Source organism: Paramisgurnus dabryanus, chromosome 21 (assembly GCF_030506205.2).
Source record: "Paramisgurnus dabryanus chromosome 21, PD_genome_1.1, whole genome shotgun sequence".
Taxonomy (NCBI): domain Eukaryota; kingdom Metazoa; phylum Chordata; class Actinopteri; order Cypriniformes; family Cobitidae; genus Paramisgurnus; species Paramisgurnus dabryanus.
The window spans coordinates 7,699,644-7,722,091 of record NC_133357.1 but is presented as its reverse complement, the minus strand read 5'-3'; the positions used below and the strand labels follow the sequence as shown (position 1 = coordinate 7,722,091).

The following is a 22,448-nucleotide window of genomic DNA, read 5'->3' as shown; positions in this document are numbered from 1 at the left end:
CACTAACATTATTATTATTATTATTATTATTATAATTGCGAAACCAAAGTTTGCAAACCGACACACAAGTTCACAGAATAACACACACACACCAGCATGTTGGTTTGCTTTTTCTTTATTTTTTTGGTCTTTTCTTGATTTTTTTCTGCTCTTTTTTTACTGTTTTCTTGGTTTGCTATAGGGAAGATTTTGGCACTACATAATTTTTTTTCATTGGGCGTTATGTTTTTCCTACCTAAAGCCTTTGTCCTTATGCAAGCAAAATAGGAATACAGCTAATAAAAATAAAGCCAATACGTTTTAAATCCTTATTTTACACATAAAATAAAAACACTTTTTTGGACCCCTCCAAAAATAGGGGTATTAAAATATTTGACATTTTGCATCACAAATTAATGTGATGATAAACACAGAAATAAAGGGAAATAAAACATAAAAACTGTACAAAAATGATAAAATACATTTTAAAAATTCTCAAAACCAAATGATGCAAAGTTAGTCTTTTCTTCTATAAGGACCATGGGCATTGGTTTAAAAAGTAAAGTGTCACTTCATTTCTTCTGTTTAATGTAGTTCAGATTGCCGTGCCGGCCGTGTTGAATAAGTGGATAATGTTGATTTGCCACCACTGAACCTAAGAGAGGGAGAAATAGGGCAAAAATGTTGTTCAATTCCTAATGCACATAAAGTTAAAAGCAGTAATTAAGGTATATTGTGGATCAATATCGATGGCCAATGCTCAAGATCCACAGGCAATAATTCTCATCTTTTGTGTTAAGCACTTAAATTACTCATAGATGGACACATTGTTACATAAAAAATTACCTAAATAAACGTTATTTAATTATGTTTTTAATAGCACTTTTTACAATGTTGCATAGGGCTGTCACAATGGCTAAATAATCGTCGCATTGCGATTGTTTGACCTCATCGTGATGATCTCAGATTGCACATCTCTCTAAAAAACACAAGGGGGAGCCTGTATAAATGAGATCGTTTTAGATTACTTTTAAATACGTGTTATGTGTATTAATATTTACTGCCAGATAAACCTTGCAAAAGATTTAATTTAAATTATCACAACAATCTGTGAAAATTATTTCATGAACAAAAAAAATTTAAAATGTCAAGGCAATAAAACGTCATAATTGTCACAATTCATCAATCAATTAAACGTCAGCCAAATTGTATAATCATGCAAAAAGCAGCATTACATAACAAAAAAAACTGAAAATGGAAAACCGATTACAGAATAGAATATGTAAGGAATTATTAATGCAAAGAATCAAAGAATGTGTACATTATTTTCCAATAATTCAATTATTCCGCCACGGTTACCACAAACATTGCTCTGGTGCTTTTTTAAAACATTTGACAGGTCAGGTGTGCGTTTATATATCGGACATTTTTCAACCTGAATAAAGCATTCAACAGTCCTTTGGTATAAATATGGTATGATTGCCAAAAACCGTTTTTGATCTACTCAACAATTTTTATGTATTGCTGAAACTATAGGACATTTAATCAATTAATATGACAGATGACAACTATCAAACTAAATCAGACATGCCTTAAAAATTAATCTTACAAGAAGATTATTTAAGTTTGATAATAAAAGCTATATTAACAAATACCGTAAAATGCACAAAGAAGCAGACTTAAGTAACAACCTCTTGCCGATCTTTGTGAACGTACCTTGTGAGATGAAGGATTTGTTGGGTGTCTGTATGTAGGGTGGCATACGGTAGGGCCCGTATGTTGGGGACAGCGAATATTGAGCACCGCTGCTGGGTTCCCAGGATCGAGAGCCTTGATTCACAGCTCCAAACTGAGTCGAGAAACTAGGATCTGATTAAACATAAGAACTTTAGTAAAGAATCATTAAAGTGTCAACACATAGCCATACTAAAACCATTAGCTTTAAATTTGTAGAAAAATACTTTAATGTAATAATATGATTAATCCTGATTAATCGCATACAAAATAAAAGTTTGTTTTTGTGTGTATTTATATTTACACAGACACACAAACATAATAATTACACACACAAATATATTATGCAAACACAAACTTTTATTTTGCATTTCGATTAATCGCGATTAATCTTTTGACAAGAAGAGTAACCGGTGACCAAAAAGACTGTTAAAGAGGGAACCCTGTTGAAAATGCTATAGGATGATTAAGGTGATGTCACCCAGTGAACCAAACACACCTGTGAGACTTACCTGAGTTCACAAACATCACCTGCTCTCACACAACAACACATGCACACCAGACACAAGCACTGGACTTACTTTACTGACAAGTCACAAATCCTAAATAAGAGTCAGGTTATAAAATATCATCCATGCATTCTTACCATTTATATGACAGATTACACATCCACATTTTTTAGAATCACACACACACACACACACACACACATACAGAAATAGCAAACCTGTACACAAAAAACACAAACACGCACACACACAGTGATTGTGAGAACCGCATCCGTGTACCTGTTTTATTTCCCACTGTGCCATTTGGATTGAGGTGGTGGTTGTGCCAGTGGTGCCCCCTATCTCTGCCCGGACCACCCACCCCCCCGGCCACCCGACCCGACGACGGCTGGGCAAAAATTATGCTAGGGTCGTTTAGGTTCATGGTGGCGGTGCTCACCGCCTGCCCGCCTGTTCCACTCCCACCCTGCACGGCAAACTTCAGGCCAGAAGGGGAGGCGTGCTGGACAGGGTTGGAAGAGGCGGCGGAAGCCCCGGAGCCCTGAATAATAGGGCCGTGGACGGGCCAAGAGCCCGGGTTCAGAGGTGGCTGTTGGGGGTGGGAGGGCAGCAGACCCAATGCAGAAAGCCCGGCACGGAACTGGCCCGGGTGGTGCGGATAACTGAAAATGGGAAGTTGGACCTGCTGCGGCTGGGAAGGTTTAGGGTGTCCGGCAGAGGACGAGGAGGATGAGGAAGTCTTGCTGTTCTGGGGCGAGATGGATGCCTGGCTGAACGGAGACAGCTGAGGGGAGTATGGAGGAGTCTGACGCGTATCAGACTGAACAAAGACACAGTGAAACAGATGAGTTTAAACTCCCTAAAGTATTACAAAAAATGCTATGATCTTTGCTGGGTGATGTTTAAATATTTGCAATAATAGGTCATATTTAACCTTGCATAAACATCAAGACACATAAAAAAATCAAAGTATGTCTTAAACTATATCACTCAGTCCTAGCTGGCAGCTAAAGGTTTTGTGACATACACATTCAGACGGCTGTCTGTTCCGACCGACCCGATCCTGACCTGGTGCACCTTGAGGAATGGGGATGGATTGAGAGCTCGCCATGGCCCGAACCATGTGAGGTCCTGTACACAAATAAAACATCACAATCAAACTCTTGACACTCTTTCCAAAGCCTTTTCACAGGCTAAATACATTTGAAGAGAATAATATGACAAAAAATACTTTCATTTACGCTTGCAATGCAGTTAAAGTCAAGTCATAAAACTTGAAAGTTTGCGATTTGATACCTGGTCCAGGTGTTGTTCTCTGACGCAGGTGTTTATAATCAGGACAGTCTCTCCTCACATGACCCATGTCACCACACTGAAAACAGCGTCGCTCTCTGGGCTCTCGGTCTTCCTCTCGACCGTCGTCATCTCTCTCGTTCTCCTTTTTCTTCATTCTGAAAATTAAATACAGAAGATCAGCGATCACCTACTGCTTAATTCATGTGTGGATAGAGTCCAATCCAGAAATAAGCTGGTACACTTACAAAGTGATTTTATCACTGGCTTGGGTCGTGCCTAACCACACCTAACTGGGGTACAATCGTGCTTGCAAGGACTTTTAAAAAGAAGTTTTAATCACTTCACCTGCGCCTTTTCGGGCAATCCTTCATATAGTGACCGATTTTCCCACATATACGACAGCAGCGGTCATTAGGAGCCAATTCACCATCCGTCAAGACCTGCGAGTCGAAGAAGTACTCCTGAGAGAAAGAGAGACAGAATGAATGCTATGTAGCCCACAACTTCCTCTGAGATGACGGATAAAGGTTCGAGATTTTTAGGAGATTTGAAATATAAGATGGCAATTTACCAAAAAATATTCATATAATATACAATGATGTGTACATGATTCTGCACCACACACAAAGCGTAAAGCTGCATGACACACAGCATCCAATTTCTGAAGTAAAGAAGCCGCATACATACAGACAAGAGTCAAGACAAGGTCCCCATAATCAATTATGGATAAGAAAGTACTCATTTCTTTCTCGTTTCATATTTAACTCTTTCACCGCCATTGACGAGATATCTCGTCAATTAAGAGAAAACGCTTCCCCGCCAATGACGAGATTTTCCGTCTTTCCGCAATACCGCTATTATCCACCAGGTGGCGCCCTTCCGCAACTTTTTAAACCCGGAAGTATTGCCCTATGGCAAGCTGCTGCATGTCCGTGTCTGTTTTAAAGATCGCTCTGAATATGATCTCTATGAAAAGTCCGTCACAAAAATTGAATTATCTCTGCTTTTTGCTCAAAATGTGGTGTTTTTGCAGAAACCTACCCATCTTCAAAAGCTGATTACAAAAGAACCACTGAAGGTAGGATGAAATGTTTTTTTTTGTTTGAAAGCAGAGGTCTGTTCTTTCATTTGGTATATTGAATGTCTATATAAGAAGAACATTTTCTGGAAGGCATTACACTTTGGTGAAAATCATGATAAACGCTGGCGCTGGCTGGCAACTTTAAAAAAAAAAACGCTGGCGGTGAAAGATTTAAACATTTTTAAACAATAATAAACCTAAATTTTGATTTGAACTTTTCTCAACAAATTGTCATTATGAACATTTAAAACTAGTTTCTCGTTTTATATATATAAATTGTTTACTATGTCAATGACTCAATCCGATGCATCCTCAATTTTTTATATTACTAGACTTACTGCTCCAGAGGTGCGCGTTTCGTTGAGAAGGCGGGTATTGCTTTGAGAATTGTTGAATGAGCGCTTTGCATCCTAAAGAACTTTCAGGTGTTCAAGTTTAAACTCATACCAAACAGAGAGCGAGATATGCGAGGGGGAGAGAACTGCTTTTTGATAATTGATTAATAGTTTTTATGCATCGAAGCAGTAATCGCTCACTTTAGCATTGTGATGCATAAAAAAAAACCCGATTATATTCAACAACTCCATATTTGCCACTTTATTAAATCTAATAAAATAAATGTACTCACAACTGATTCTATTCCAAGACCGGGGTAAAAAGACGGGGTGCCAAAACGCTTCCTGCCGTTGATGAAGGCCTTCATGATGAAGTTAGTCACTGTGAAGAACAAACACAATTAAACCACACGTTCACCATCACTGCTGTGTGCACAGAAGACAATGAAACACTGACAGGTGAAAATGTAAATAATTTCTACTCACTTTTGCGAGAGACACCAGCACCAAGGTTGTGGTTTAAGTCAAAGGGATCTGTTGATAAAACAAACGTGTCAAGAGAGAATATATTGCTTAGCCTCATATTGTCTTATAACCAGATTGATCTTTCCAGAAAGCAATTCTTTAAATCTACACCACAAGCATAACATTGTGATGTGACAAAAACAGCCAAGCAGGCCGTGATAACGATACCCATCCATAAAGACTTGTTTATTGTGAGTAGTCACGTGACACAAGAACCATGCAATGAGATTTGAAGTTACTGCCATCTGTATTTTAGTGCTAATGCATGAGTATTGGTTTCATTTCCAAACCTTCGATTGCAATGCATTTGGATGTCCACTGCTTCTCGAAGGTTGTGAGGCGCTTGTGCTGGCGGATGGAGATGACGTTCTCTTTAAAATCAAACTCCTCTGTGTAGAACCGCAGGAGGCCGAGCCAAAGTTCTCCAACCGTCTCCTTATTCTGACAGAGTACAGGGAGACGCCGCTTCTGCACACACAAGGTTAAACAGGGTTCCCACACCTTAGTTAACTTCAATGACCTTTCAAGGACTTTCCAGGTCCAATACCCTCAAATTCAAGGACTAAATATGGGGACACATTTCAAGTGAGAGCAAGGTTACATCGTGTTACCTTTTAAGATACATTGTTACAGTTCCCTTTTGAGGGAACTCGCGCTGCGTCACTGCGGTGACACTTTGGGGACGCTTCCAGGGGTAAGTGCGTCTGAATGTGTACTTCAAATTCAACCAATGGTGAGGCTTAATGAAAAAGACCGGGTGACGCGAGACACAGGAAGTATATCGCTATCTGAAATATTGCTAAAGACGGCGTTACAGGGATGCAGGAAGTATGGCAAGGAAGAAGCAGCGTCTCATTCCCTTCTCAGGGAACAACAGTTACATACGTAACCAGTTTTTATGTGTCAAACACAACTATGCAAAAAAACATTTTGGTATGATTCAACATTCACATGCAGAAGATATAAGCATTTAAAGCAAACAGTTTAGCACGTGTGCTTAAAAAGTCTAGAATTTTTATGATATTATCCTACACGACACAGGGAATAATATTGTTTTTTTGTTTTCAGAAAACTTCTTGCATAAAATAGATTCAAGCACTTGACCTGTATCTATGCATGTATATTTTTTAAAAACTTCCCAGGGCATATTCACAAACTTTCAAGTATTTCAAGGACCCATGGGAACCCTGGTTAAAGTGATCTACTGCATTATCTGACCACTGGGTCATGCATTGAAACTATCAGAGCAGACCTTCATAAAAGATTTCATAAGAAAATAACATTTCACGATTTAAGATTTCCTGACATTTTGAAAGTAAAATCTGATGTGGACCTAACTAGAGATCCTCCGCAAATAAACGCTTTATTCTTTCAGAACCACAGCTCGAGTTTGAATCTTGGCTCGTGTTTTTTTTTTTGCGCGATGCAACTGCTCATCACTTTCTGTCTCTCTATCCTCTCAAAAATAAAAATATATAATTTAATCAGATTTTAGAATTAATCTTATATATTGTTACATCTGTGAGGTCATTAATACATTATCATTCACTTTAACAAAAATACACTTTTAGGTGCTCTCACATCAAATAAGACTCACCAGTTCATCCAGGTCATCGAAAAAGAAAGCGTTCCAGCCATCGACCATCCTCTCAGGAGCAGAGTTCCCATCATAAATCTGCAGAATGAGCAACAGAAGATTTAACACCTGAACAAAACCCATCTACCTGCTTCATAAAACCATGCAGATGTGCGTGCAGGTGTGTGGACACCTCCCGTAGCACGGGTATGTGTGTACGACGTATTGTAGCACAGGTGTGTGTGTGTGTGTGTGTGTGTACGCAGATGTGTGTACCTCTTGTAGCACAGGTATGACTGGTGGTTGTCTCTGCTGCAGGTAGTAAAGCACCATGAGGATGTACGCATATGAAGAGAGACTTCCTCTGGAGGCATCACCGATATCACAACGCTAGAAAAACAAAAACAGATTCAGTGCTACAAAAAAAACAACAACACATGTACAACCAATCATATACATAAAACTATTCTAATAACGTATGCTAGCAATACGTTTAGCAAAAAATGAAAAAGCAGATCATATTCGAAGACAACCCCAAGAAGTGATTTCTAGTCTCACCTTTGCAAACACTTTCATAGTGTAGCCCAGATACTGCACACGAGGGTCTAAAGCCGCGTATGTGGCCAGCATTCGTGTGTTGTGTTGGGCCTAATACACAAAATACAACATTACAAATTTTGTAAATTTGTATAATATCACGTGTGTACATTAAGAGTCTGTGTTTGTCTCACCAGTGTATTGTAGAGACTGATATCTCCCTCCAGTCCGCTCTGTCTGTGTTCAAACTTCACTATAGGCACTTTAGCAGTTGTGATAGGCAAGATGTTCCTTAAACCTGATCCAAAAAAAAACAAAAACAAATAGAAATTAATCTGTGCTGAAGAATCACCCGTGACTGACATCATCTGATAAAATCATTCATTACCTGTGTGTTTCTTCAAAACTTTGGCCAAACCCTCAATGATCTCCTTACAGTTTAGATTCTGTTGAGGGGAGACAGAAGGGTTTATATATTATATTTTCATAGCACATTTTAAAACTTGAATAATCACTTTTTCACATAAAGTGCATTACAAAGAACAGGCACTAATGGAAAATTGCAATATTAACACCAATATCAAATAAATCTGAGCATTATGTTTTGGTCTAAATCATATAATACATACAAGAAGAAAGAGGTTTGTGATGAAAGTAATATGCAATTGGGTTATAAGCAAACACGTCACAGTAACAAACTAAAATGAAGATGAAGAAATCTTAACCCCATTAACTGGCACAAATCCCTTTTTCAGTGAAGGGGTGAAACTGTGCATCTTAAAATTATTATAACTCTGGCATTTTTGGTCTACAAGCCTAATCTTGGTCTTGTTTTAAAGAAGACAATTGTTGTTTGCTTGTTTTTCACAATTTTTCACAGATATTATAGATTTAAAATATTAAATAAAAACTGTTTTAGCAGTTATAATGCAATAACATATTAATTTTATAGATAAAATTATAAAAATGTAAATGTTTCACAAAAATAATACTGCAAACATGAAGCCACAAGTCTCAAGTAGTTGTGATCCAAATTTCAAGTTAAAAATCTCAAAAAATGAGGTTTGTGTCACACTTTTAGTGGTTTTACCAACAACGGCCACTAGGTGTCAACGATTTGTTGCATACTCTAATCACAAATTAATAAATTACTGTCACTGCATTTTTATTACTGCAAAATGGTTTTGAAATATGAAAATTACATTCTTAGAGTGTTATCAAATGATATAAAGTTTGTCAACATTTTTGTAGGTTTATGATAGGACATAGTGTTATGAATAAATAATATGCATTTCTATGGGGGGAGACCATGTAACAAAAAAACGGTCACTACATTATTTCTATCATCAGATGACCTTGAAATATGAAAACTACATTCTGAAAGCTTTCCAGTGATATATAGTTTGTCATGATTTTTTAGGTTTAGAGTAGGGTGTTAGTGTTATAAATATGTAAAAACAATTTTGGCCTACCTCTGGGCCTGTGACCTTTTAGAAACTGACTCTCACAACGTTATAATTTTCCCAAAATGGTTATGAAATATAAAAAACTACACTCTCTGGGCTTTTCAATGATATATAGTTTGTCATGATTAGATAAGAATTCACATGCAAAACATTGAAGTAAACAAAGGCGTCCAGCTGGCGGGACGGTGAAATTTTGCAGGATATAAATGTTTTGAGGCACACTCTCTTCATAAATAAATCAATTACTCTCCCTACATAATTTATTTTATAAGATACTGTTGAAATATATATTCTATAGGGTTAGACCATTCCAACGATATATATATGTCGTGATAGATAAAAATGTACATGTAAAATATTAAAGTAAAGTAAGTGGACGGTGCCAGTTAAGGTCTTAAGGGGGGCAAATGGGGTAAAAACAGACCCGATTTAATTACCTCTGCTGTTTCATGACCCTCCAGTGTCATACAGATATCCAAGTCACTGTCACGAAACCCGAAGCCGTTCTTCGAAGAGCCGAACAGACAGAGCTGGGCCTTATCTGAGAAGAAATACAGTCTTAATACCCAACTCCGTATTTGTTATTTCATGAATCATTTTAATTTAAGAAAATTTTATTTAAATGGAAGTTTGTGAAGTCTGTTTGTGCATTCACACCATTATACTCTTTTCTAATGAAGCGCTCCAGACTGCCCAGGATCTGTTCTCTCTTTTGTTGCTCCCCGTAAGACGGTGACAGCTCACCTAAAAACACAATAACATCAAACATCTGAATGCATATCTGTAGCCCTTTCAGACACAAACTATGGAAAATGCGCCAGGAATTTTTTTGCAGGAACCTATAGTTTGCTTATTATTCATGATTTCTCTCCATAAATGTTTCGGCAATGTTACTAGAGCCCCTTTAGGGGAGCGGTACCAGAAACAATTACAGGACATGTTTACGTTCACACAAAAGACACACTGGCATGGGATTTTTTTCAAAGATCAGCGTGCTGTGTGAATGAGGTTTGATATAATACTGAGCTCTTACTGTAACAGAACAGACAGAGGGCGTCCAGGATGTCTCTGAAGCGCTCGCTCACAGGTGGCAGTGGCGTAAGCTCGATTTTCTTAAAGTCTTCAGGGCACTCATCCTTCAGGTGTCCGTCTCTCTTGCAGATGCTGCACACGACAGTCGGAGGCTGAAAATAAAATCGACCATCAAATATTTACCATAGTAAAGAGATGACACAATGCATTACATCACAGAACTGACCGATTCAATTTCAGTACTCAACGATGAAGCAGAGTTAGGGGTCATTATAACAAAAAATTTGCTTGTGGCACAGAAATGACAGATTTATCTTTAAACCATGAGTGTTCTTGAGGCAAGAGGCCTTTACTTTTTAATAAAGCTATAATGTTGGCACTAGAGTTACCTTTCCTCCTGTGAAGATCATCCTGTCAAAGATATAATGCATGTCTTCAGGGGCAACAATTTCCTGCTCAAGCTTCAGATGTTGCTCTTTCTCTACCTCCTCTTCATCACTGTACATCAGCAGGCCGTTTTGGGCAGAAAGGGACATGACGGAGGACGAGAGCTCCTGAGAAGCAGCTGGTGAGCCGGCGTCAGTCACCAGAAGCTTTGTGAAATCTGTTCTCAGATTCTCCTCTTCGTCCTCCTCATCATCATCACTGCTCTCTTCTTCCTCCCCGGTGTTCTTTCGCTCCTGGCTGTCAGATTCAGTCATCCCATCGCGAGCCTGTCGGGGAGCTCTGGCGCGGCGTCTGGATTTCTTCCTCGGGAAGCTGCGATTGTTCGTTCCGTTACGGCTCTGTGGGCAGGCGAAGTACTTGTACGCCATGCGAAAACGCTCCTGTATGTACTCGAACACCATCTGACTGTTCAGACTGCGGGCCACGTTCCTCTTTAATGCAAACGGGTCTGGAATAATTAAAGCACACATCTATTCAGGAATATTGAACAAAATCTCACATTTCTGAAAATTAGCTTTATTTATAAAATTCAAATGGAGTTGGTAAGTAATGTACTTAAGAGGTCTTAACGGGTTCACTAAGATCTGAAAACCAGAGGTCAAACCAGAGTGGGTTCAGGTCTAATGCTGCGTTCAGACCAGCCGCGGTAGAAGCGCCAAGTGTGAGTAATTTTAATGTTAAGTCAATGTGAAGACGCGTTGATGCGTCTGGAGGTCTCGTGGTTGCGAATGAGGTGTTTAATGCGACGTGGTAGACGCAATTCTGCCTCATTTGCACTTCTAGTTCATGCAAATTGAGAAAGTTGAAAAATTGAAACTTTGGCGGAAAAACGCGCCGCGTTAACCAATCAGGAGCTTGATCTAGTAGTGACATCTAGTAGATGTCTCTGACTAAAATTTCACGCGCAGCTTTTCACACGAATGAAGTGAGTAAACTCAAAATGTTCAAGCAGCAAACTAGACGCGGTAACCAATCAGGAGCTTGACCTAGTAGTGACGTGTTTACAGAAAATGAGCAGAGTCGCAGAAGCCCCTCCCATGATGCGAATTTCCACATGAATGTCTCGATGACTAGAATTTCACGTACGGCTTTCACAGTGAAGCTCGAAACATTTGTCCTGTTGATCCTCAACATTTCTTACCCTCGATGGCAAGTCTGCGGCGAGGCCAGCTCTTCAGTTCCCGTGGCAACAGCTCTTTCAGACGGATGCTGATGATGTGTTCCTCCAGCGCAAACTCCAGCGTGTAAAATCGCAGAAGCTCCAGCCACAGCTGACCCAGAGATAAACTTTCAGTTTTATCCAGCGTCAGGCGAGCCTACAAACAAACACACAACATGAAAACAAACGCTGGGATTTTGTAGGACAATTTGAATTAGGAACAAGGCTCCGGATGTTCACCTTGCCCTTAGCGCACGCTCCCTTCTTTTCCATCTTCTCTTTGGAGTTCTTGGGTTCAGGTTTGCCTTTGCCCTCTCCGCGGCCCTCGCCTGCAGGAACGGGTCTGTGCTCCCAGCCCACAAAAAGAGACGATTCCATCCCGGTCAAGTGATATTCATCCACACGCTTTACATCGAAACCCTCGATCTGATCAAACAAACAAACACAACAATTAATCAATCATCAGCAAGAATCCATTTATTTAATTTATTTGAAGTGTTCACAGAAAAAGAATGAGTTCTCACCCAATTTCCCAGATAGACGGGTAGGATGGGCTTTTTTCGCTGCTGCAGGAAGAAGATGACCATCAGAGAGAGAGAGTATGATGGGATTCCACCTTCTGCCTGACAGTCAATGTGGCACAGCTACAAACAAAAACACACTTATTAGACCTCAAAGTAAATAAAAAAAACATCTGCGTACACGTGTCTGTGAGTCATACATTGGCCCAATAGCGGAAAGCCAACACCAGTGGCACGAGTCTCGGCTCCAGTGTAGCCAAAGCTGCGAGGTGATTGGTGGTAAGGCATGCGACATCATTTCCTGCGCTCACTTTGCACATGAACCCACTGCAGAAACAAAGAACAAAACATGAGGTCAGTTATGATAAAATACTTAAACACACCGAGTCTCATTCATGAAACATGAGCGGAACAAATTTTTGTTCTGAACAAATGTCTGCCATAAGTTTTCGGATTCATTTTTATATTGTTATCTAGTACACAAAACGTACACCTGTTTTCCACCACATGAAATAGTGCGTAAAACATTCAAACCTTCTGTTTAGTTTAAGACAAACTGATGTATTTTGATGAACTATGTATCATAATGATATTTCATGAGTTCTTCGGCCCTGTCTTTATTCAAATGCGTCTCTGGAATAACTATGTGCTTCCAAAGCGCTCTAATTTATTGATAATGATTAAACGTAGCCTATTAGCCTCTTATGCATGTATGCAATATAATGTTGCCAAACCAGAGAATGGAGTCCAGAGTATTACATCATTCCTAGATACGTATTTTGCATTTGCATTTATGCTTATTGTAAATGAGTGTGCAGGCACGCCCTCTTTACGAATGATTGGAATTCATTACCATACACACATTTCACTATCAAATCTTAAGGTTACGAAGTATTTGTGAATCAGGAGGAGACTTTCTGGAAAGGTCCGTTTACGTGCAAAATCATCGAATGTTTCATGAATGAGACCCACTATGCGTACAAAGTACGTTTGACCACCAAAGTACAGTTCTCGTTTTTCTAGTGTGATCGTTTTGCACATCAGGGAGTGAGGAGGGGGTCAATTGCACTCGGGTACGGTTTTGTTCGGTTACTGTATAATATGACTGCACCTTTATTGGACTTGTAAATATTACCTTGTGACATCTCTGCAGAAGACGACAGGGACTTTGGCATGAAAATCAGACTCCACTTCCACAAACTCATCTGGAAACACAAGTGAAACTAGGGTTAATCTGAGCTCTTGAAACTTTCAAGTCTTTTGGCGAGCTGGGTGATAATATCAAGCTTAACAGACAAATTTGATAAACAAATAACTAATAACATTGATAACAAATAAACAAAATACAAATTATTAAATTCTTATTGATTTTAATAAACAAGAAAATTTAAATGAAAACTAATGAAAACATAAAAATCTTATTTGTTAAACCTTCGGGCTCCCAAAAATAAAAATTTCACAGTATTTCTTTTTTAGTTACTAGTACCTCTTTAAGGAATTGCAAATGAAGCTACATTTATTATCCATTCATAACAGACAAGCCTTTACTAAATGTGGGGTTTGTAGAGAACCGTCTAGAAACTTCAGCACATTGCTCATCAGTCTTAAACACGCTTGAATGTTTTGTAGGTAAATGAAGACAAACCAACCACTGTTCTTTAAGATCTCCAGCACCTGGATCAACACGTCAGGCTGAGTCATCTGCAAAACATACACGTGGTTAATCTTTGATTTATGCACACTTAAACACGCGTCGACATGAGGGACGTCACATTAGACATGTGAAATGCACATTCACACTCACAGTGGAGGGGTAAGACACGTCGATGTTGATGTCGCTCGATTTGAAGGCGAATCGAGTGAGGCAGGAGCCATACAGGCGAAGAGAACATGCTGTAGAGAAGGAAAGAGAGAAACAAAGTTGAATTAATTAACGCATAAACTGAAATAGATCATTTATGTGCACCAAAACTGTAAACAAATCCAATTCAAACTTCCAAAAAAAATGGTTAAGCACGAAGGTTGCTCATTACTGACCCATCCTACATTACAAAGTATCTGATTCTTTAAAAAACATAGTTGAACAGTAATATACTACTCAACATTTAAAGTGGATCAAAACCTTTCATAAAAGTTGTCTAAAACCAATACCCAATACCCGTTCTTGTCTTAGGACAACTTTGATGAACTTTTTTGATGCAGTTCAAGTGTTGACTAGTGTAGTTTACTATGAAGTCCAAAAAGGCACATGCCATGTCATCTAATCACCCCCATGTCATCCAAGATGTTTATGTTGTTCTTTGTTCAGTCGAGAAGAAATTAACTTTTAAACCACAACTTATCATCTTGCACTAGCCATGTGACCTCACGTTTTACGTTATCATGTTGAAGGTAACGCGTTGCATATGTGAAATGCACACTTGCGGATCATTTAAACAATAAAATGACACAAAGACATTAATTTGTATTATTACTCACACAACAACGTCTGAACTTTCCTCTTTCTCCACACTTGTAAACATTTTAGAGGCAGGGCTCAACATAAAGGACTGCCCGGTGGCCCGGAGCAAGTGTGAGAGACGTTCGGGCCAGTAAAAAGAATTGTCACTTGCTCGATCGGGCCAGTGTTTCACCCTCAGTCACTAAAATATATTTTTATCAATGTATATTATTTAACATCTTGGAAGCAGACGTTTACTTGCGTAATACACGACAAAAGAAACGATTTGCAAAATTTGCTGTCAGTTTACAGGTAAAGCAGAAAAGTTGGGATCCTTTCTTCGTTGGAACATGTCTGTCATATATGTATACAACTATATTTGACTTTTGAATTATTATTTTTAAATATGTGACACTGAAATTTTTTGGGGGGGGCCAGTGAAAATTTTGGCAGGGCAAGAGAAAACCTGAAACACTGGCCCGACTGGGCCAGTATAAAAAATTATTTGCGTTGAGCCCTGAGAGGTAATTTCACATATGTCATGGGTGACCTTTCGACATGATTACATAATATGTAAGGTCACACGGCTAGTGCAAGACAAGAAGTTGTGGTTTAAAATGACTTGTTTTATATTTTTCTTGGAGAAAATGATAAATCGTTTCACAAGATAAGACACTTATGCTTCGGTTGGGATAGTTTAGAGCCCTTTGAAGCTGCGTTGAAACTGCAAACTATTGAGGTCACTAAAGTCCGCTATATGGAGAAAAATCTTGGAATGTTTTACTCAAAATCGTAACTCTTTCGCCACCATTGACGAGTTATCTCGACTCAACAAGTTATCTCATCAGTTAAGGGAAAACATTTGAATAAAAGAAAGAGGTTTAATCTTAATCTGTAATACTGCGACTATCAACTAGATGGCGCACATACCCAATTTACAAAAAAAACACTTTTTCCACTGAATCACTTTTTCTACTAATTTAAACTCTGTGTATGTTTTAATAATCGTTCTGAATCTGATCGGTTAACAAAATTCCTTCGCAAATATTTCAGGTTTTTGCTTAAAAAAATATATTTTTTAAAGAAAAATACTTATAGTTAAGTGTTTAAAAGCAGAGTAAAAAAATATAGATAGGGATGAAACTTTTTTCCGTATTGTTTGTTCGTTACGGAGCCCTTAAGGGGACATGGAGCAAAATTAAATAAAGTTTAGTTTCACGTGCGCACGCAAAACTAAACTTTATTTAATTTTTGCTTCATGTCCCCTTAGGGGCTCCGTAACAAACAAACAAGACGGAAAAAAGTTTCATCCTATCTATATTGTTTTTCTGCTTATAAACACTAAAATATAGATATTTTGAACATGAAACTAACCTTTTTACTCCAATGTCACCTTAGGGGCTCGGTAGTTAGTTTGAAAGCAGAGAGTCTGTTCTTTCATTTGATATATTTTTATGTTTATATATTTTTAGAAGATTTTTTTTCTGGAATGCATTTTGTTAAATTTTCAAAAAAATGCTGGGGGGTAACTTTTTAAAAAAAGGTGGTGAATATGTAATTTTTTCTTGACTGAACAAAGAAAGACAAACATCTTGGATGACATATGAGAGTGAGGAAATTATCATGTTTTTTTTTTTTTTTTTTTATGAAAGTGGAGTGGTCCTTTAACAATTCACTGGGCAAGTTATAAACGATATTCAATTGTAATAAAATCTTTTCAGCAGAGGTTCCCTAATAAGAAGTTGATTTTTGTCGTACCAGTGAGCTGCTTATGTATAATCTCCTCCATGCGGAGCACCACGGCACGCCTCTGCTGGAAATCTTCCTCGGAGATACCATGCTCCCTCACCACCTCTTGCACTACAGAGTCTAGCGCACTCAGCTGGTCAGGAGAGGGAAGAGGGAGCGAACGCAATTCATTTTCCTCCTGTTTTTCCTGCAAAGAGACACATAAACAAACCTTCTAACTAAATCACATTTTTTAACAATAAAAGTAACAAAGCAAGAATTATAAAGCACAGAATGAATTGTTGGTCCGAGTTTCTCTCACCATCATGTTCTTCTTGTGTCGTTTCTCTTTAATGTGCTTGTAAGCACTTTGGATGTTCTCCACGTGGACTGAACACAGTTTGCATAGATACTGGAAATTTGGGTACTCAGGAGATTGCTGTAGGGAACAGACAATGACACAGAAACCAATCAGAACACAGGAGATCACCTCGCACAAGGATTACAGATGTGAAAATGGGCGACCATCGATGGCCTGTTGACAGGATTTCGTCTGTTTCTGAATAAATTAACGACTCGACATTTAAAGCCAAATCACCCTGTGAGTGCGAACAGGAGGTCTGATTTACATTTCTACTCAAAGTTACACCTAAAGGTCAAATAAAAGCAGTGTCTACAATCAGTATCTAAAACAGTGATATCAAATGCTAAAATAAATAATAATGCATACAACAACGTCAGAGATTTCCAAATCATTTTGAAGGCCACTGTTGTGATAGCAAGGTTGAGTTAGTTCACCCCAAAATTACATTTTATCATAAATCTGTGTTGTTTCGCTTCGATTGTCTTCAGAACACATTTTTAGATATTTTTTATGAAAACTGGGAGGATTGTGACCCATAGACTGCCGTTTGATTTTTCACAATCCGTTTCCCAGAAAAGAATGAAAGACATCGCCAAAAAAGTCCATGTTCCATCAGTAGTATAATAATAATAATATTATGAAGTGACAAGAACACTTAGTGCGCAAAGAAAACAAAACAAACGATTTTATTCAACAATTTGTTCTTCTCCTTGATCGTTCAGTCCGCGTTCAAGGGCAGACTACGCACATGCTGACATAGTTGCCAATTTTTCATTTTTTATTTAATTGCTATCCGAAATATTGCCAAAGACGGCGTTACAGGGACCTTCTCAGAGAACAACAGTTACATACGTAACCAGAGACGTTTTCATGTGTCAAACACAACTATGCAAAAAAGCATTTTGGTATGAATCAACATTCGCATACAGAAGATATAAGCATTTAAAGTGAACAGTTTAGCACGCGTGTCTAGAATTGTATGATATTATCCTACACTACACAGGGAATATGGATTTTTTCCAGAAAACGTTTTGCATAAAATAGATTCAAGCACTTTAAATGACCTGTATCTATGTATGTACATTTTAAAAAACTTCCCACTTTAATTTTTCCCCCAGATTCACAAACCTTCAAGGATTTCAAGGACCCGTGGGAACCCTGTACAGAGTAAAAAGGCAAAATCATGCATAGCCTAATGTGCTTGAAGTAAAAACAAACCATGTCCAATTATAATATTTGAAAACAGAAATACCAAAATTGTATTTTGTTAAAGCATGCAAGAGTTGGTTGGATTTTACTTAAGTTTTTGACTTTTTGACTATTGTTGCCATTTTAACTACTAAGTTGGTGTGTTCTCTGTTATTTTACCTTAATTTTCTAGTTATTCTGTGGTACATGTATCTTACCTTGAGGAGCCTGTGAATGTAGTCTCTCTGAAGTCTGTCCTCAGCCTGTTTGAGTCCCAGCTGCTGGTCAGAGGTCAGGTTTCCCACCTCTGTGACCTCTGCTACGGTCTCGCCCCTTTGTCTACCTGCCTCCACACCTGAGATTTAAATAAACAGACTGATTAAAATCCTTAAACCACAAAGAGAAAGTACAGAATCTGTATTGTCTCACCATGCATCTTGTCTTTAGCCATGACAACGTTCTTCTGTGATGAGTTCTCCTCTGGTGTGCTGGGCAGTGGTGTTGCTCCCATATCTTTCCTCGGTCCACCGTTTCGTCCTGGAGTTTTGTTCTCCTGGGTTTGCTGACGGGCGTCGCTCTGTTGGGTCTTCCCCTTCCCCCTCTCTCCAGAGTTGGTTCTGCCCGTCAGTCTGCGGGCTTTGCCCCTCCCCTGTTCCTGAGGGCCACCACTGTTGGTCCTGCCACTGTTATGGCCGCCCAGGAACTCCTCTTTCACTCGGAGGACAGCGTCTTTACTTTGGCGTGGAGATTTTGCGCTGTCCTTTTGGGATTTTGATGAAGACGCACCACCCCTGTTGGACCGGGATGGTTTGACCACCTTTATGGGGCTCTTGGGGTCCTCCATATCACTCCACTTCTTCTCACCAGACGAAACTGAAGATAAGCCCAAAGGGCTCAGGGTTGAAGATTTCTGGAAAGGACACGAGACAAAATCAGTCTGACTATAAAATAAACCTAAAGCCAAATGCGCACTGTATGATTTTTAACCCTTTATGATTATTGCGTGTCTCAGCTGTAAGCCACGTCAGGATCTTAGTAGATATGACAATAAATACTTGGTAAAAATGGACACACCCAAAAAGACTCGCCCAGAGTTTTATGTCATAGGTTAGTGAAGTCTCACCACAGGACTGTGTCTCAAAATTTATGTGAAATAACCATTAATTGGCTGTTAGCGATCCTTTCAAATTAAATTTTTTAGGATCTGCAAATTGTTTCTCTGCCAAATCATGCCCAAAATCGTACAGCGTTACGACTTAATTTGAGAAGGAAACATAAAATTATTGAACATTTTGGGTATGTTTAGAATAGCATAACACATATACTGCCTAATAAAAAAAAATAAACAAGCCCATCATCGTCACATAACCTCACCATGTGGTTGTGAGTGACACTTACATTTTATACAAGGTTGTATATTATAGATAAAAATAAAGGAGCGATTACCACTTTCGATTCATCAATCACAATGAAAAGGTGGAGTCAAGATGAACACAATGCATTGTGGGACATCGTATTTAATGACAGCACAGTGCTGATGTCATGTCTGACATATACAGCAGATATTTTGTACATACGGTGTGTAAATCAGACAATACTTTAACCTGAGCCTGTGTCACAGTAACACTACATCAGCAATTATTATTTTAACTTACAATAATAAAAAAGATGAATATTTACTTCTTAACTACCTGTTATTTAACTAGGCATTGCAGAACTTTGCAAGCTGACACACCTGAATGACATTATTCAAAAAACCAACATTAGTTTTAAATAGATCAGTTTTGGTTTCAGATGCACAAATGTGCTTCCGTTCGTCTAATGCCAGCTGCAAGTTTAAAGACCTGTAGGCCCAAACAAAAACAAAAACAAAACTACAGGACTAGACAAATTAATCTGGACATGAATAAGTACCCAGTCTGTGTGAACTTTATTCACTAACCAGAATGATTTGGCTTGTTTTCGACTTCCTGTTATCAGACTATAAACAATCCCCTCACGTAACATTGCAATTGATAATGCATCGGTAGAATAAAAAACAGCTCTTTTCACCTGGACGTCAAACATATTTGTGAGAGTTATTTACACTTACGTCCTTTAAACATTTCACAAAATCGGATTTTGTAAACATTTCCTTTACACTATTTATAACGGCTTAGCTCGCGCGAGGGGCTACAAACGCCTCGCGCAGCTCTTTCTCTCGTGTTTATTGACTTTTCTTTCCTACCTCAATTCTCAAATGTGCGATTAATCAGCAGCACATCCCTCACGCGAGCATACGGAGGTGTGTCGGTGAGCGCTGTCGCTTCAGCGGCGCGTTAAACGCCGTGAATCCCGGCGCTGAGGTTGTTGTTGTTTTCGGCCCTGATCAAGATCGCGAGCACGCGCGCCATGTTAACTTGGCTGCGCGCAAGGAATTGTGGGCCGCGGCGTGCGTCACTGCGGCAGGCAGCCGCAGAGAAAACGAAACCGCAAACAGAGGCCGTTTTTCAATCCGAAGGCTGCAGCCTCCTGAGGTCGCATTTCCACTAGTAGGGATATCTGCAGCCTGCATACGTCTTATTTCGGAATATTAACAATTATAAAGTTGACTTTTATTTTTAGTTAATCGTAAATTGTTGTAATATGCTTATGACTTGCGAATGTAATGTTCAGGTAACTTAAATAAACCAGGCTTGATGACGTATGCAGCCTGCATATGCGACCTCCACAGGCTGCAACCTTCTTATTGAGAAACGGACGAAATCCAACGCGATGCTTCGAGGCGTCAAAATGACTCTGTCACACCTGCGGGGGGCGTGCTATGGCCCATGTGAATTAGAAAAGAGATAAAATGTTGATAAAAGCAATTTAATAATTTAATAACTGTAACTGTATTAACACGAAATTGTTATGGTGTGATTTGGATTTTTCGTTGAAAATAGTACTAACATTAAAATATTTTTTTTTTATGACGGTTCTTTCGATTTTGGAATTTGGTACATTATGAATGTATTAATTATGTTGGCTTGAGAAAGCCAACATACTGTTGTTGCACTTAAACTTATTATGTTGGCTTGAGAAAGCCAACATACTGTTGTTGCACTTAAACTTATTATTATTATTATTATTATGTTGGCTTGAGAAAGCCAACATACTGTTGTTGTACATAAACTTTTTATTAGTGGTGCTTGCATTTATGCAAGGCATCACTATTATTATTGCTCATACTTATTATTATTATATCTTATTATTCTTATGTCTGCACACTTTTTCGGCGCGTAACTCGTCCCACACGGTTTGTCGTAGACCCATAAATTAGGGCTCAAATCGACCGGCATATTGAGGAGAGGTGTGCTATGACTTTTATAAGCGATCGGGTGCAGGATTTCCGAAAGGGGGGCGAAAAACCACCCAAAAAATCCCATTGACTTAACATTGCGCCCAACTTTGACGAGTCATAGCTCCGCTCGAGGATTTTGTAGAAACATGTGGGTTACAACATTTGAAGAGGGTGGTAGGCTCTGTAAGCACATGGATCACAATGGGGTGTAAGTTGTACCCCTGGGGTGTAAGAGGTGCCCAAAAGTGCCCCAATGAAAAGTCAATGGGGCAAAATCCCATAGACTTACCATTGCAAAAATTTTGACGGGTCATAGGTCCGAGCCAGGATTTCATAGAAACATGTGGGTTACTAAATTTGAAGAGGGTGCTAGACTCTGTCAGGACGTCCCCCACAATGGGGTGTAAGGTTACCATAGCAACCATTTTGGGCACCCTAGCAACCTATACCATAGACTGCCATTATAAAATACCCGGATGGATATCTTTGCACCACAGTGTCATAGAGACATGGGGGTGGGCTCATTTTACTCAGGCATCCAATCAGTCTCTCAGGATCCTTACAGACTTACTAAGCCACGCCCCTAGCAACCACTTTTGAGCACCCTAGCAACATAAAATACAAACAGTTATATCTCGGCATCAGAACATCGTAGAGACACGGGGGTTGGACCGTTTTACTTGTGACTAGGGGTGTAACAATTGGGCACATCATTGGCCACTCCCAAGCCACGCCCCTAGCAACCAAATTTGAGCACCCTAGCAACCGAATAAACAAAGCCTTATATCTCCGCATCAGAACATCGTAGAGACACGGGGTTTGGACCGTTTTACTTGTGACTCGGAGTGTAATCACTGGGCACATCATTGGCCACTCCCAAGCCACGCCCCTAGCAACCAAATACAGTACCCTAGCAACAGAGTAAACAAAGCCTTATATCTCCACATCAGAACATCGTAGAGACACGGGGGTTGGACCGTTTTACTTGTGACTCGGAGTGTAATCACTGGGCACATAATTGGCCACTCCCAAGCCACGCCCCTAGCAACCAAATACAGTACCCTAGCAACAGAGTAAACAAAGCCTTATATCTCCGCATCAGAACATCGTAGAGACACAGGGTTTGGACCGTTTTACTTGTGACTCGGAGTGTAATCACTGGGCACATCATTGGCCACTCCCAAGCCACGCCCCTAGCAACCAAATACA

The 22,448-nt window shown here is 39.2% G+C and overlaps 1 protein-coding gene across 2 annotated transcripts; it reads right to left on the bottom strand.

Annotated features, from left to right (window-relative positions):
• Window positions 1-99: 99 nt before the first annotated feature.
• Window positions 100-20,330, bottom strand: tut4 (terminal uridylyl transferase 4). Of its 2 annotated transcripts, XM_065269109.2 has the most exons (31): window positions 20,145-20,330; window positions 18,347-18,827; window positions 18,136-18,272; window positions 17,858-17,887; window positions 16,688-16,804; window positions 16,396-16,573; window positions 14,002-14,090; window positions 13,847-13,898; window positions 13,333-13,402; window positions 12,398-12,524; window positions 12,201-12,320; window positions 11,917-12,102; window positions 11,659-11,833; window positions 10,460-10,965; window positions 10,072-10,222; window positions 9,696-9,782; window positions 9,476-9,579; window positions 7,961-8,018; window positions 7,767-7,870; window positions 7,594-7,683; window positions 7,312-7,425; window positions 7,057-7,134; window positions 5,750-5,927; window positions 5,421-5,468; window positions 5,228-5,316; window positions 3,864-3,979; window positions 3,519-3,673; window positions 3,250-3,353; window positions 2,502-3,042; window positions 1,696-1,848; window positions 100-634 (listed from the first exon to the last, which is right to left on the bottom strand). In XM_065269109.2, exons 2-31 carry the CDS (start codon window positions 18,759-18,761, stop codon window positions 552-554), a joined length of 4,455 nt encoding a protein of 1,484 aa, XP_065125181.1. In that variant the 5' UTR covers window positions 18,762-18,827; window positions 20,145-20,330; the 3' UTR covers window positions 100-551. The 2 variants fall into 2 exon arrangements, with proteins under 2 accessions (XP_065125181.1, XP_065125182.1); XM_065269110.2 differs by lacking the exon at window positions 17,858-17,887.
• Between the last annotated feature and the right edge of the window lie 2,118 nt (window positions 20,331-22,448).

Excerpts from the sequence above, each read along its gene's own strand:
- tut4 (XM_065269109.2), bottom strand. The coding sequence starts at position 18,761 with ATGGAGGACCCCAAGAGCCCCATAAAGGTGGTCAAACCATCCCGGTCC. Across the intron at positions 7,684-7,766 it reads TCAGTCTCTACAATACACTG|GCCCAACACAACACACGAAT; the intron begins GTGAGACAAACA and ends TTTGTGTATTAG. Across the intron at positions 3,980-5,227 it reads GTCTTGGAATAGAATCAGTT|GAGTACTTCTTCGACTCGCA; the intron begins GTGAGTACATTT and ends TCTTTCTCTCAG.